This window comes from Fundulus heteroclitus, chromosome 10 (assembly GCF_011125445.2).
Source record: "Fundulus heteroclitus isolate FHET01 chromosome 10, MU-UCD_Fhet_4.1, whole genome shotgun sequence".
NCBI classification, from domain to species: Eukaryota; Metazoa; Chordata; class Actinopteri; order Cyprinodontiformes; family Fundulidae; genus Fundulus; species Fundulus heteroclitus.
In genome coordinates, this window is record NC_046370.1 from 21249569 (window position 1) to 21266650 (window position 17082).

At 38.8% G+C, this 17082-nt stretch overlaps 1 protein-coding gene across 1 annotated transcript in view; it reads left to right on the forward strand.

Moving 5' to 3' along the window:
* The first annotated feature begins 297 nt into the window (after positions 1–297).
* Positions 298–17082, forward strand: part of LOC105920222 (dynein heavy chain 9, axonemal) — a 211752-nt gene continuing 194967 nt past the window's right edge. Inside the window, exons 1-9 of the mRNA XM_036142589.1 lie at positions 298–477; positions 681–848; positions 1120–1236; positions 1331–1481; positions 3610–3724; positions 3886–3954; positions 10770–10902; positions 12025–12171; positions 13312–13420. Of these exons, the coding sequence (XP_035998482.1) occupies positions 298–477; positions 681–848; positions 1120–1236; positions 1331–1481; positions 3610–3724; positions 3886–3954; positions 10770–10902; positions 12025–12171; positions 13312–13420 (1189 nt within the window). The remainder of the gene's footprint in view (positions 478–680; positions 849–1119; positions 1237–1330; positions 1482–3609; positions 3725–3885; positions 3955–10769; positions 10903–12024; positions 12172–13311; positions 13421–17082) is intronic.

Genomic DNA, 17082 nt, shown 5'->3' on the forward strand with positions numbered 1-17082 from the left:
CCTCTCTATCTTAGTCAATGATTATGGACCTTGGGTGCATTTAGTAGCACTAGTGATCAAGTTTTGTCTTAGCATGCCACTAATCTAGCAGTCACATTGTCTCTTTCTGAATTTAGCAAGTAACCAAATTTGCATTTTTTGTCCTAACAGAGTTATTATCCAGACTTATTTCCAATTCTGAAAGTGTAATATAAAGGACTATGGCTTAGGGAGTGGACCTACTCACTCAATATCAGCCCATCCAGTCGTTATTGTAGCTAATGTACTGTATGATGAGCCAGCGGAAGCCAAGCTAACATGTCATTGGTCTCCAACAACCAGGCCAGGGTGTATCTAGTTCCAGAGGAGGTTCTGAAAGGAGAAACTGCAGAGAGTCTTTTAAGGGTCCAGATGAGCCTGGAGGTCCTTCGGCATTTCAGGAGCACCTATGAGGACCACAGGGCCAATCTGAGAAAGTTTCAGAAGAATGGGACCATGGTTAGGCCTTGGGACTTTTCCGCACTGCTGGTATTCTCGAGGTTGGATCAATTTATCAACAGATTGCAAAATATTAAGGTAAGCATGGGATAGCTTTCAAAAATGAAAACTTGGCGGGTCCCCACAGCTAGAATTTATTGGGCAGATGAGATTATAATGGTAAGCTTCATTGTCATCTGCTTCCTTCTGCTGTTTCCTCGCAGGACATACTGTCAACATCTTTGGACCTGATGAAGCTTGAGAAACTGGAGATTGGAGGCATCCGAGGAAAAGCCCTCAGCCTGCAGATTCAGTTGCTTTATCAAGAGTTCTTGGACTCTTACAAGATCCTCACGGAAAAGCCATACGATTGCTTGGACATCACCAACGCGGTATGCGTTATTGCTGTGCATGCTGGTACTGTCCAAATGCCTGCTGGACAATTATAGAGTCGGCAAAGAGTATGCAAAGCAACTTCAGTGAGGCTGAAGGTTATTATTTTCTAAAATTGTGATGGGTAATGTATTTTGCTAATAAAAACCAGTCAGTTGTAGCTGAATAACTTGGAGTCAGTGAGATGTAAGAAGCAAAATGATATACTGGCTTTGGGCTACTTTTCCCTACAGTATGATATTTTGGCCATCGTTCATGTTTGTCTCGTAGGAGTTTGAAGTTGATGTGAGGAACTTTAGGCTGAAGGTGGATGACACAGATCGGCGTCTTGGGGCAATCTTCTGTCAAGCTTTTGATGACGCCTTAGGACTGGAGCATGCCTTTAAGGTATGATAGCGTGATCTCTCTTTCTGACATGAATAAATCAATGGACACACTCACCTAAACATTTAAACCCCTTTCATTTCGCTGATGTTTTCAGGTCCTGGAAATGTTTGGCAGCCTGATAGAGCGCCCGTTGATCGCTCTGGATGCCGTGAGCAGATTTCCTTTCCTTAGGTCTATGTTTGACGAAGAGCTAGATTCCTGTAAGCTGCTCTACAACAACCAGAAGAAAGCTATGAAAGAGCTGGGTGAGATTCATAACAATGTATAGATTAATAATAGATATTTGCCTCATTTTACGAAATGAAGTTCAGAAAAAGATCTTGATGTTTCATAACATTTTTTAGCTCGCTTTTTATGTTTGAATAGGAAGGGGTTTCTGATTAATCTTCCTAACAAGCCCTTTTTAAGAAAATGAGTTCATGCTCAGTGAACAGTGAGATCCATTAGAACGCCTCAAGGACATTTTTTTTAAATTTGTTAAACTTTTAATGGTGTTGATTTTAAAAAATTATTAATTTAGAAGGACACAATCACTGGAAACTTGCTGACTTTGCAAGTCTTAAATCCACCACATGCTCTTGTTCAATTGAACAGAAATGTGAATGGACTGCTTGACTACATAGAAGTAATTCTCATTCACAACATTCAGGTTGTTCTGCTTGCTTCCCAAAAGAAAAGTTACGTCGTCTGAATAAAATACAGCTCCTCCAGCAGTCTTCCTGAGACAGACAGTCTAATCAGTCGGATGTTGTGAAATGAAAGTTGAAGTGTGAATAAACCTGACAAGCCTGACAAATCTACAAACATTTGTGAAAGATTTCTTCCTCTGGAGGTTTTGCTTTCTTTCAGACAAACGATTTTCTGCCATTGTTAGATGTAACAGAACCACACAGACATGGGTTCCTCTTTCTGAGTGTGTTATATTTTACAAATACAAAACTGGATTGTGTCTGTATTGATGATAGAGGCTCAACCCCCCCTCCCCCCCCAGTCGTTTCACTTTAACAGTTCTTTGCAATCAAACCTTAATGCAGTGCTGTTAAAAAGCATATGACCCATTCACAGATTTCTTCTACTTTTGTTTTTTTGAAACAGTTTAATGCACATTTTAAAAAAAATAATAATAATTCCCACGCGGATTTAATCTTAATACATAAACATTATTCATAATAAACAAAACATCCAGTTTCCAAGAGATCATTTTACTAATTGAGCAGCACCCTCTAAGTTTGACTCAAGGATTAGCTTAGTTTAATATATAATAAAGGAGCTATGAGTAATACTGACGGGCTGCACAATGGCACAGTAGTAGCACTGTTGCCGTGCAGCAAGAAGGTCCTTGGTTCAAGTCCTACCCTTACCCTGGGTCTTTCTGCATGGAGTTTGCATGTTCTCCCTATGCGTGCATGGGTTCTCCCTGGGTACTCCGGCTTCCTCCAACAGTCCAAAAACATGACTGTTAGGTTAATTGGCCTCTCTAAATTCATCTTAGGTGTGAGTGTGTATCAGAATGGTTGTTTGTCTCTGTGTTGTCCTGCGATAGACTGGTGACCTGTCCAGGGTGTACTCCGCCTGTCGCTCATTGACAGCTGGAGATAGGCACCAGCAACCCCTCGCGACCCCACAAGGGATAGACGTGTTAGAAAATTAAATGAAAGTAATACTGACACCTTGTGGCTCAAATTGATACAACAGTTTACCAATCACGACAATCCAATATGCAGTTTTTAAACGGTGTGTTGATGTTGTGAATTTTTACTTACACAGGATAGGTCTATGATGTTGTATTCTGTTCTATTTTTGGTCCGCTTCTCTTACTGGCTTCCAAGTTAGCAGGTTGCTGCTCTTTTGCCAACATAAAATACCAAAGCTCTGCTTTGGGAACCCTGGGAAATCTCATACGATTGGCTCAGGAACCAGGACGTAAACACGGGCTACACTCTGAACTGAAGTAGTCCTCTAGGTTTTAAAAGGAGAAAAACCTGACCAATACATGGTGGATGGAGAGGAAATAAGATTGAAATAAGATTCCAAAACACGGAGGGAGACTGTGCAGTGTTGCCTGTGGTCTTTAGGGAACCTAAATCTGGAAGTTAGGTCTAGCTTCCCTAGTGGCTAAAAGTTACACGGCACTGCTTTAAGCGAAAAAGCTATTGATCAAAACCTCTCAACACAGCCCCAATTGAAAAGAAATCTCTTAGGGATCTATAGAATTTATTTAACATGACTTTAACAAATTTACACATACCAGAACTTTTGAAGAAAAGGACCTTTTTTATGTATATTTGCTACATGGTATGTGTTTATATATTGTATAATACACCATCTGTCTGTGTAATTCTGTGCATCGATCCACATGCTTGTCCTCGTCAGGCTCAGCAGCGGTGAATAAGAATATGCCGGTGGTAGCTGGAGGGCTGAGGTGGGCCCATGAGCTACAGCAGCGCATCCGGGCCCCCTTCTCCAAACTACAGCAACACTTCCCCCTGTGAGTTGCTCCTCATGCTTCCAAATCCAATGTCATATGCAAACTTGAAGTTTTCACTCTTTTATGAGGGACTCTGAATGCTGTAAAAACCTTGTAAAAGGGGGTCGGGAATAAATCGACAAAGCCGTTGCAGGGGTTTTAAACTCTGAGCTTTTCCGCAGGTGCTTGGAGTCTGCAGAAGGGGCCAAGGTTACGGAGAAATATGAGGAGATGATGCAACTGCTGGACAGGTGTGTGGATATTATCTCAACTTACAGCGTATGTCATCATGCATGTATTGCTGAATAAAAGAACAGGATAGAGGTGAATGGGAAGATACCTCTTCATTGCACTGCAAATTAAAAGAGGAAACACACCGGTTAAATAATGGCAAGTTAATGAAATGTCTTTCCTATGATGGTGTTTTTAAAGTGAGCATTTGCAACACTGTTAGTTTACTGTCTAGCATTCCTGAAGCGGTCTCTTGTGGATCCGCATGTAGGCATGCGGTTCTGGCCGTGATTTATTTTCTCATTACCGCGGTGCTGCTCTGCAGATCTTTCCACAGGACTCCCATAATCCCATGTGCACTGATGCTGCTCGCTGGTGAGCAGTGGACTCGTAGACCACATGCAAAAGCAATAATAAATAATAATAATAAAAACGAAAAACTTTCTTGCAGTACATGAAAAGAATGACGTGTTTTCTGTTGGGGGACATTTGAGGAAATATTACAACAAATTCTATGAATATATTTAGCCTTTTTCTTTTTACGTTGCTGCTTTTGTGGCCTTAGTTGGATAACATTTTAGAAGCATCAAGCTAAAAATAATTCAGGGTTAGTTTGTTAAACAGAATTGTTTCTTTATCTTTTTGCATTCCCAAACAGGCACCGGGTGCAGTCCAATGTTCTGTTTTGCTTTCCGGACTGATAAAGATCGCCCAGACGTATCTTGGTGGCAGCCATGATAAGAGATTTCAAACAATTTAAAGTTAAGCAAAGCCTTTATGTTTTCTTTATAAGCTCCCTGACTGGAATATTCTTTATGGAAATACATGAGATAAATAAGTTCCATATTTCTTTCTAGACGTATCCGTCTGAGAAAAAGTTGAATACTTTCATGTACCCTAACTAACCAGGATAAAGTTAAGCCAAAAATTAAATACACCCCCAGCAGTTTTAGGTTTAATTAATCCTTTATGTTTAGCTAAATATGTTTTTCGGACTGGAAGCAATCTTAATCTTTTGGAGTCCTGAACTGAAATAGATAGAGAATCTGCAAAGAGAGCTAAAGAATGGGCTGAAGGCAAATTTAGATAATATAAATATACATTTTAATGAAAACGGATAAAATATTTCAAAACGCTACTTGTTCAGTAATGTGTTATCTTTTAAAAGAGATGTATGTTGCATATCCTATCATTCGTGGTTGAATGAAAATAAGTTTAAAACTGAATCTGCCAGGGGAAAGTAAGACTTAGTACACACTATTAAAAATAAAGAAAAGACTGTGAGAAAACATGATTTTCATTCTGTGTCCTTTACTTTGTAAAATTTAGATGTTTGTCTTACGGATGTCGTAATCTGACCCACATTTCTTTCATGTCCCAACTCAGTTGTGTATTTTATTGGTATCTTTGCGTATTTCCACTTCCAATTGCAAACTAATGTGCTGTGTCTTGATTTAAAAGATGAACCGCATGTCTTTAACCATTACTTGGTCTAGAAATACCTGTTTATTGACATAGAAAAATGCCAGACCAGTGTTGGCGACCTAAATTCCAGCAAAGTGTCAAGTGATCTAAAAATATTGTAGAGATCTTGCACCACATGGATTGCCATGGCTGGGTGAATTAAGTGGAACACGATCACAATACTAATAGAAATCTAACTGTGCTTTAAAGCAACTTAGTTTACAGTCAGTGACATGGTATTTATTGAAATGTTGTATCTGACTGGGGCTTAGCATTGACAAATGACAATCAATATTGACACAAAAGAGTTCTGGATTTTATTAATTTAGTCCTTTATGTATTATCTATTAATATAGAATCTCATTTACAAGCGTACTCTGTCTAAGAGTCCTATTATAACGAGATGGAATTATGTTCAGGGCTTGATATGCTTTAATTTTAGTTGTTTAGTGTGGGTACATATAATGCTTTGGTCTTTAACCCTATGTTTATTTTCCAAATAATTTTGGAAAATATGATACTTTTTTGTCTGTAAATCTGTGCCTAATGTTTCAGTAAATTTTTCTGCAGTTTAAGAGCTCTATAGTCCACAACAGGGTCCCCAGACCTGCGTGTTTTAGTCGTGTCTCTGCTCTAGGACATGTGATTCAGATTATCTCCTCGGCTTCCCATCAATTTCTCTAGAAGCCTGTTATTTAGTCATTCATTTAAATTGGGTTTGTGGCAACAGTGATTTCTGTTTCAAACGACCGCTCCTTTTAAACACATTGCTCAGATACAGGTTCATTCCTGGAGAGCAGTAGTTTTAATAAGACAAACCAAACGTATTGTAGTGTCAGGTATAACACCGTAAATGAGGATACCATAATTGGAACAACTGTTATCCTTTATAAGGCCAGTATGTTCAGTTAAAGCAGCATTAAAGGCCAATATATACTCTACAAGAACAGAGAAATTTGTTCTCTCTCCCAGGTATGCTAGAACAAAATGAACTCATCCTTCTCCTGCAGCCCTGGTTTGGGAGCTCCTGCTCCTTGCTCTCATTCTGGGCAGAACATTTTGCTGGTGCAGGGTGTGAATAAACTGAAGGGGCTGCGCTGCTGTAGCAGAGACCTATGTCCTGGCCAGAAAGACCTTTGTTCTTGTCCCTGCAGCCCTGGCATAGAGAGCCAATCTCTATGTGCTTGCAAAGTATATATTGAACTTAACTTTGGCTTAACAAGAATACTAAAACATTATTAAGGCTTCATGTAATTATATTCAGGTGAACTATTTTTAGGACTTTGGGATTTTATGTGCTCGCTTAGGGCCTTGACCTTTCTGGACACTCAACAGAATCGACTCATTAGTTATTTCTTAAAGTCGCTGTGCTTGTGCCCCCTGTCATAGGAAGCATTTTTATAAAAAGGTCAGGTATTCTTCTTATTTTGCTCGTCTCTTAAATGTTTCCCAAATTATTAGCACAAATATGTCAGCATTAATTACAGAGACAGCACATATAATCTTTGTCTCACGTGGCCCTGTATTTCTCTGTCTATAATTCTACATAAAAAAATTGCCCATATTTAATGTAGTTTTATTATTATTATTATTATTATTATTATTATTTTTATTATTATTTTTAGAAAATTTTTTTTTTTAGTCTTTACAGAAATATTTCTTGCTCTTCAGCTGCTAAATGCTAAATTACCGTGTCTGCATACCTGTATTTGAAAAATTGCATCTAAGAGCTAAAATTTCTGTTAAATGATTTTTACAGGTGCACCATCAACATATATTGTTCTGTAGTGCTAATTCAGTATTCAACATACAGTACAACTGTGTGTCATTTGATTTAAACTTTAGCCGCTCCCAAAAAGTAGCCAGTTCCTTATCTACCCAACAGTAGATAGCTAGATGTTAACGGTTCCCTTTGTATTGGATGCTTGATCTAAAAGTGGATTATGAAACAAAGCTTCCATGCACAACTTTGGTATTGTAGCTTAGGTCACGCTACACAGATGCACAAATGTGTGTGCTTCTAATCCTGAGCTTGATGAAAAGGGAAATCTGCTCTGACAATCCTTTTCTTGGTCTCTTCACTGACAGTTTACCCATGTTTATTTGAGGCAACATGGATGCTTTTAGGGGAACGTCCCCACATATTTATACAATTCTCCACCTGGCCTAATTTCCTCTCCATCTCATGGACCACAGCTGCTTTTAAGTCAAGATTGTGCAGAAGAAATATAATTTGCCGGAAGGTGATGTTAATTTTTGAGTACGGGAAGGAATAAGTACAAACTACAACTTCCTGGGTTCCCCAAAAAAACACATAGCTCAGTTAGCTGAAGGTAGAAGTCAGATGATGTAAAATCTGACTGCAAGTAATTTTTGATAGCCAAATTCAATAAACTGTTTATAATAAATACAAAAAAATCGAAATCTAAACCATAGGTTTGCAGGATGTTCTGACAGATAATATCTACGATATGCTGCGATATATACTGTATGCTGAGTTTATTTAAGGACTCAGTTGGGATGCAATAATATGGCTCAGCCCGTCTTGGCTTTTGACCCAAAAAGGTGAAATCAGGGACTGGAGGACTGCAGTTGGATTTTCTACAGAAAAGATAGTGAGCAAGAATATAATTTTACAGTATAAATCATACCAAATGTTTATTTCATTTATGAAGTTGAAACTAATATTCAATTAACAGTATGTTATCAGGCAAGTGTGTTTCTTCTTTGTAATGACAAAATTATGGATGTTATTACATTTCTAATGTATTTTTAACACAATTATCAATTCTCTCCAGATGAGCCACTTAATGGGATGAATCATCCCACTGTATTAATATCTACAGGATCACTTGCTCCCTCATCTATTCAGTGCATGCATTTTAAATGGCTTAATTAAGTCTGTGCAGACATAAAGCACACGGGGTTTCTGGTGTGGCGTGTCTACAGTGCAAGACACATTTTGTCATGTTACATAACCGTAAAATCTGACATTTTATGGGATAGGGAGCCGATACTTTGCAGAACCACGGTTAACTTCAGTTACAGCTGCAAGTCCACATCTGGAGATGGACATTTACTTCCATTCTTCTTTGCAAAATTGTCTCAAGCTTAGGTTAACTGGATCGAGAGTGTCTGCGAACAGAAATTTCATGAGACATGTCAAATGTTTTCTATTGATTTAAACGGATTGATTGTTCTATCAATAATTGCTTTTTCCTCACTGCGGTTTCACAGAGCCCAGACATAACCAACACGTACCGTCAACAGATTATTTAATGTGATCCCTGCAACTCCTCCCAAGTTGCCAAGTTGCCTCTTAGCTGCTCTTCATGAGTTGCACAGAGCTGTGCATGTTATGTTACTAATAAACCCTTTAAATGTCTCCACAACTTTCTCCCTGACCCATTTGCTGTGCTTGCCAATCATGGTTCTTCAAAAGATATTGTTATTAATGCCAGGTTTTTTTAATTGACATCAGTTAAATTCCAGTTACTAGTTTTGTAGACTTTTTCAAGCAGTTGGTCAACAGTTATTTATGGGCATTAGGAAATTGGGAAGAAATATAAATTTGTCAATAATGTCAAATAATTAGCATACTTACCATGTTTGGTTACACTTTATTTGAAGGGGTGTACATAAGACTGACATTACACTGTCATAAACATGACATAACACCTGTTATGAACATAAATGACTCTTTATGAATGTTTAGGATTGTTGTCATTAATTGTCATTCGGTAAATTATGACACTATTAAAGCTAAGTTGACATTGTTTAAAATGTCTTTGTTATGAAAACTTGACATTAACAGAGACAAGGTTAAGTTTAGGGCTTAATTTGGGATTAGGTTCAATTTAGGGCTTGATTTGGGATTAGGTTAAATTAAGGGCTTGATTTAGGATTAGGTTAAATTAAGGGCTTGATTTGGGATTAGGTTAAATTAAGTTTAGGGCTTGATTTGGGATTAGGTTAAATTAAGTTTAGGGCTTGATTTGGGATTAGGTTAAATTAAGTTTAGGGCTTGATTTTGGATTAGGTTAAATTAAATTTAGGGCTTGATTTGGGATTAGGTTAAATTAAATTTAGGGCTTGATTTGGGATTAGGTTCAATTTAGGGCTTGATTTGGGATTAGGTTCAATTTAGGGCTTGATTTGGGATTAGGTTAAATTTAGGGCTTGATTGGGGATTAGGTTAAATTAAGGGCTTGATTTGGGATTTGGTTAAATTAAGGGCTTGACTAGGGGTTTTGTTAATTTAAGGGCTTGTCATAACAAAGACATTTTAAACAATGTGAACTTTGATTTAATAGTGTCATAATTTACCCAATGACAATTAATGACAACAGTCCTAAACATTCATAAAGAGTCATTAATGTTCATAACAGGTGTTATGTCATGTTTATGACAATGTAATGTCAGTCTTATGTACACCCCTTCAAATAAAGTGTTACCAGGAAGGCTTGCATGGATGAGTGGGTAGGGTATATGATGGATGGATTTTCGTATATAGAGTACCAGATACACCATGTGCATGCACTCTAATATGTTTATACAGTCAATGCTTTGTTGGGGCTTCTCAAGCTCACTATTACTCCTTCGCTCCATGCCCCCCAGAACAGAGTAATGGGACGATGAACAAGACTAGTTCTTTGCCCACAATTTACTCCCATCAGAAATTAGAGCCCATCTTCCTCAGTAATAATCATCTCGCCTGTCTCCGATGAATGCCACTCTTATTATACATATTCCATTTAGGAATAGGACTGGCATCCTCACTCATTACCCCCACAGACAAAATGCGGCGTGATTTATGGCCATGACCGAGGCTTTTGATTGCCTCTGTGTCTGCGGTGCCACTGTCAGGAAATGAAGCTCACAGCAGAGATTCAATAAGGAGCACGCCGCGCACACTGAAGTTCTCATCATAAATGTGGCTATTTACAGATTGATATAGACGTACAGAACCCTGACATCTTGTCTATTTGCCACATCTCGCAGATGAATCAGCGTTTATCCTCATATTACACCCCCCCCACCCCCACGCACACGTCTGCACCTAACACTCCTTCACTCTGCTCCCCCTGCCCTTATTGTTTGCTAGACACGGGAAGGCAGATCACGCCTCTCATTCTATTTACAACCTCGGAGGGTTGACAAAATGGCTCAATCATACGCCTTTTAGCGGCTTGTTTCGTGGCTTATGTTAATTTCCACGGGGCGAGAATATTCATCCGTCCCTTTGAAACAAACGCCGCGTTCTTTTAATGGAAATGTGAAGCCCTGTCGATGCAAACGTCGCAAATTGTTTTGCTGTCTATAATGACTTGTGTTGATTGTGATCGCAGCTTGTCTGCTTTGTGTTTTGACGTTCCAGATACTCAGCCGGCTTGTATGCGGCATGGACGGAGAACGTGGCCGAGAGCTCGCAGTACAATCTTAGTTTGCCGTTAATCAGCAGAGACTCGGACACCCGACTGATCTCTGTCAACTTCAGTCCCCAGGTTTTTATATTCATATTAGTCATGCACCCTTGAAAACAAGCGATGGCCGCTATGGATTTTTGCTTGATCTCAAAGTGGATTATGAAATAAAGCTTCCATGCACAACTTTGGTATTGTAGCTTAGGTCATGCTACACAGAGATACTAAGGTTTCACTGACTGTATGTACACAAACATTAAAAATTTAAATTTATAACACAATCCAGCTATTTAATATAGGACAAATACGCTGAAAGAATAAGCCAAAATATTGGGAAGAAAACTGTTGACCAGTGCATTCTTGGTTTCCAATTTTCAGAAGCCTGAAGGTGCCCCGTTCTTCTGTTGAAACATTTTTAAGAACCTATAAACATTGTATGAATGTCCGACATTAATCCTATTCAGACAGGAGATGGGATCTGTGTCCCAGAACTTATGCGTCCCAGTATTTTGGTATATGTGTGAGTGCTCGAACCTGGCTAGAGGGAACCATTATCCCTTTTAAAAATGTTTCTGTACTGACACAGCCTGCAATGCCATTTAGCGAGGAAGAAGCCAATACTCCAAACGCATCATAGAAAGCCAGATGACAGCTTCCAATTGCAGTGGGAGACAAAAAAGTTTCCTCCTGTAATGAGCATCATTACAGGAGGAAATCCCAAGTGAAGTACGGCAGCGGCCGCATCATGTTGTGTAGGTGTTTACAGTACTATGGTACGAAGCTCATGGAGGGATACCCACAACGTTAGACACAAGGCATACACTTCATCTACTAAATTCTAAAGAAATGTGTGCCAACCTCTGGTTTTGAAGAAAAAAAAGAAAAAAAAAAACTTCTACCAACACCTCAATCATTATTCTGGCATTCAGCAAATATAAGCAAATTTCATAATCCGAAGTGACCAAAGAGACGTTTGTTTTGATTAAACACCAGACAGTGAGAAGAACTAGATTTATTTGTTCTACAGTGAAGCTATCTGCTTTCAACTGTATTTATTTTTACAACTAAGCTTATCCGAAAACAAGGATTTGGATTTGCTCTGCTCTTTGGAACCGTTTGTGCAATAACAATTAACAGGAGCGAAGTATTTGTTGCTGGAGTATTAACCTCAACCCCTTCTGGATTATTATTATTTTATTCTAGCTGGCCGCTGTGCTCAGAGAAGTGAAGTACTTGCTGAGTCGACCCGCTGAGGTCATACCAGAAGCTGCCATTCAGATCTACACAGCCAGGGAGCAGCTGTGGCGGTATGTGGCCAACGTGGAACTCATCACGGTCCGATACAACAAGGTAAGCAAAGACCAGAGAGAACGTTTTCACATTATTGAGCTGGAGTAGAAGATAGTGAAAACAGGCCTTCGCTATCTGACTGCTACAGCAAAACAACTGCGACAAACATGACCAAAAAAAAAAAAGTGTTATCCTACCAAAACACATTTCGAACGTTTGAATGAATAAGACGGTCTGTTCTTATAAGCTCAAGAGTGTCTGGTGGTCACTGCCATAAATCAACCTGGTGTGTTTTAGTATTTGAAATTCCTCTCTGTCTTTATGGTCCAAACAGTGGTGTCCTGCTCGCGTGGCTCTCTGTAAACCCACAGACCTTTACCCAACAGAGTTGCAAAATATATGAAAATGCAGTTTTAATTACGACAATGTTTGCCAACAAAATCTTGGACTTCTTGGATGCAACATTTGGCAAGATATTATATGTTATGTGCCATGTATTCACACGGTGCATGGTGGTAAAACCACTTGTGTGGTTTCTAACTGATCTTTATGTCCATTCTACATGTATAAGTGGCTGAGACGCTAGACCTCACATAAATAATGATAATGTAGAAGAAGAAAACAGTAATGAACATGAAAGAAGCCGGTATCACGCAGATGCTGAATCAGATCGGCCCCATCATTACTTTATGCAGGGAAACGTGATGTAAACAATTTGCAACATGAACTTCTGACAACTGTTGTTGCTGACATATGTGAATTTAATTTCTACATTTTACAGAGAGATAAGCACTGTTAAAAAAATGAATTCGTACGTACAGCATGTCTGTCTTTACCCAAGACACTTTCCCCACTGTTGGTATTGATGAGAACTAAACAATGAATATTAGAACAATACACAAGAAATCACTGATGTAATTAACTCAGCAACTGAGCCAATAACTCCCTTTATCCTCAGCTGCATTCGTCATACAGTACCTTCCTTAATTAAGTCGGTTCACAATTTGAAAACACAGCTATATACCATTTAGGTTCGATCAACTTAAATCCTTTGGAAACGTGCAAACAATGCTGACGTTGTCCCTTAGGTAAAGGCAATACCCTGTTTGGGCAATGTGAGTAGCATTTCAATAGCACAGATATTAGTTTTAGATTTACATATCTCTTCCAATGTTTCCCTTTCCTCCTGTTTGAATGCAGGTGATGTCGTCTATGCTGGATGTGGAGCGTCCTCTGATTCAGAGTCAGCTCAGCGGTATCGATGCTCAACTCAGAGAGGCAGAGGAGAGTCTAAACTGGAACAGCCAAGGTCAGCTGATAAGTAACACGTAGCGCTTGTGCAGAGCGACACCTCAAAATTCCTCCTTTTTTTTATTGTATCACATTACAGCGGGAGCATTTTTCACACTGCAGCAGCATTTAGTCATGCTGATGCTTTTGTCCCTGTTCTGCCAACAGCATAAAACAAATGAGAAATACGACGCAAAGCTGCTGATTTTTTTTTTCTCTCGATTGTTTTGCTTTTAGCATTTAAAAAGTTCATTACAATTGCAAAACAAAATTACTTCAAAATAAGTGTCATGCTGAATAATTTAAAGACTTGGCCAGATAAATTATTAATAAAAAAAAAACAACGACTACACATAAAGCCACCGTCCTCAAAGAGACTATTTCTTTTACTTTGGAGTCAATAGATTATTGATGGTGAAGCTAACATAATATATGATTTATTTATGCAAGGTTTTATTGTTTTTGATGCCACCTATTGGGGTGCAAGCAAACATCCAGCTCAAAGGACGAAATAGTAAATGACACTAGATTCACCAGAAAGACATGGAAGACATTTTAATATTTTGATAAAAACAAATAATTGTTTTGTTTTTGCAAAATAGTGAAAAACTAGAATCCTTGGGATCTGAATTCACGGGATCTGTATTCATTGCAGGTTGAATAATAAATAATAAACGTGTTTTGTAAATCTCCAAATCATCTTTTTGTTTCATAGGGGAGGAATTGTATAGGTCATTCAGAGGAAAACCTATGGAAGCCCATTTCCGCCACTCTGTTAAAAAAATAAATAAAAATTATGTCATTATAATGAGATAGTATCTCATTATTTTGAGATAGCATCTCATTATAATGAGATACTATCTCATTATTTTGAGATACTATCTCATTATAATGAGATACTATGTCATTATAATGACATACTATCTCATTATTTTGAGATACTATCTCATTATAATGAGATAATTTTTATTTATTTTTTTAAAAGAGTGGCGGAAATGGCCTTCCATAAAAACCAGTATTTTACAACATTAAAAACGATTATTTCTGAAAACTCCGCCCAAAGTGAAGATGTGAGAAAACGCCATGCTTGTGTGTCCGTGTGTGCGTGGCACAACAGAGTGCGCATCGCAGTCTTCGACAAATAATGATGTCACATGTGCAACCATCGTTATTGACTTGGCAATGCCTTGGAGGAAAATTGAATGTTGTCAGAGAGGCACTTTTTTTTTACTTTTGTGTTGTGATTGACTGTTAAACAACATTAAACTGGAGAAATTCACTGCTGCTTAATCAGTGGCTTCTCCCATCGTTTATTTTCAACTGACGTTACCCTGGTAACCACGCAGCATTTCCTGTCTTCACCTCGGTATTAAGACTTCAAAGTAAAATAATATAGGGAACACTTAAACATTAACGTTGGTTCAGACGCTTTTTGCTTGTTTGTTTTTAAAAGCCCAGCTGCTGCAATATGTTGAGGTGCAAAGGAGGAAGACCGCTTGGAGGTCCGCGGTTTTATGCCAACTCTTCCTCCCAATACAGACAATGGCGTTCAATGTCATCATTGTTTTGATGGATGCTGACTGGCTCACATGCGGTACACTGACCCTTGTGCATTAAGCATTTTTATAAAAACACTCTGTGGCGTATTTCATATGCATGAAAACATTTCAGAAAACAAAACCGTGTGTACAACATTATTTTTTAAAAATGATGTGGTGGAGATTATGTGGGAGTTTGTTTTTATAAAGAACCGGTTACGTATGTAAAAGGCCTCAGCCTCATTGTTTAAGATGATGGAACCATTGGCAGGAAGCTCTCCAGCTCAAGCTAACTTCACAGTCATCTTTCTCTTGTCTGTCAACTTTTCTTTCTTCTAACAACGTACCCAAATACGTACATAAGTTATTTGAGGCGTCAACTTCTTCATCACTCATACAGACTGTTAAGCTTAAAGGGTAACTCACCCCCAAATCATTTTTTTTTGCCAATAAACTGTTAACTTGGTTGTCTACATATCCTGGCCATTATTTTGACAAATTAGTGGCAATTTGTTGACATCCTGCTTTTGTGTCTAAAATTGTCAGTGTGCCACCATCCTAGGCTTAAACAGTGGTCATGCATTGGATTTTTAATCTGTATGGCTATTGGTTCAAAATAGTTTTTTTATGTAAATTGGAGAAACTGACATAGGTAGCTCTACTGCTGTGGGGTATAAAAGCAGCTTCGTCTAAAAAAAGAAAAAAGAAAAAAAGAAACACAGCTCCCTCATTGTGCCTCCATAGCGAACACTGTTGCACTTTTCAGACCCTCTAGTGACTTTTTTTTCTCTTCAAAAGAGTGACTAGCAACAAATCTACCAACCTTTTATGTTTTATTGGCGAATTTACGTGAAACCACCTAATTGTTCTGCCGTTAGTGTCTTGAGGAAGTTGGGAAAGGGGCTGCTGTGAGACCGCGGTGAAGTTAGTCTTGGGGGTGGATATTGCATATTCGCAACCCAAGATCAGCCTCCCTGTATCGGCTCGAACAGGAGGCATCCAACCTAAAACTAACTTCACTGTGGTCGCTGTGAGAGCCTTCCTACTTCCCTGTCTCGCAGGTAGACAACTGTTGCTTCGTATTGAAACCTGCCTGCAGCCAGAGCAAAGAGATCGACCGCGCTTCGTGTCCACATTACAAAGCTAACGGTATTCCCGCCTGGATTACAAAGCGGGAAATGAATATGATAATAAATAACTGGTATGATCCTGTCCTCTGCTTCGGCAGCACCGGCTGTGGGCTTCACTGAGTCAGCGCCTTGAGCTCCACAAAGCCTCCCTCAACCTCTGGTGACGAAGGGGGTGAAAAATCCTCCACCTCAAAAGACCGAACCGGGGCGTAACTACCAGCGTAACTTTGCTCACTCAACATGATTCAGTTTAGCAAATCAAGCTTGCTCCTGCTTTCCCCCATCCTGAACACAACCCCCTCCCCTCCAATTGCCAATCTCCGTATCCCCGCCCACTATTTACAGCTCTTTAGGTTCACTATAAACCTTCACTGCAAAACAAGAATCCATCTTATTGGGGAAACCTAACGGTACTTTATATGGACTGGATGATGACATTTGAGTTCAGATACATAATAGAATCTCAAAATCATTAGACAGAATTACTTGTTGGTTTTCTTGCAAATTGTCGACTATTTTAAGAAAGAGTATGCCTTTCTGGTTGAGGTTTGGCTACAACTACGCATGTGAAGGGATTTATTTCTCAATTAAATTTTCAGGCAAAATTAAGACAAAACAATCAGTCAGAAAGGATTAATTCGTTTATACAAAGCTTAAAGTTGAATTTTTGATATGAAACAAAAGACAAAATCAGTCTGTTTGCTCTTGATTAACTCAGTCCTAAGGGAAACACTGCATGCAACAGTAAAAATGATCTAGAAATAGAAATAGCCCGCTGTTATACCTGGATAGCTGCTTCTTAGAATCCTTTTAAGATGTCATGTATTTTGTTGACACAATGGAGTTGCTATGTTGGTTACTATGGCTGTGAAAAAGGGCTATCATTAACTCTGGTGGCTCCGATGCTGGTTGCTAAGCCAGTTAAGGAAAATCCAACTCTTGCTGGTGTCTTCTTTTCTTTATCCCAGTGATGAAGTTAAGATTTGTAGAATACAAACATGCATAAGCTTTCC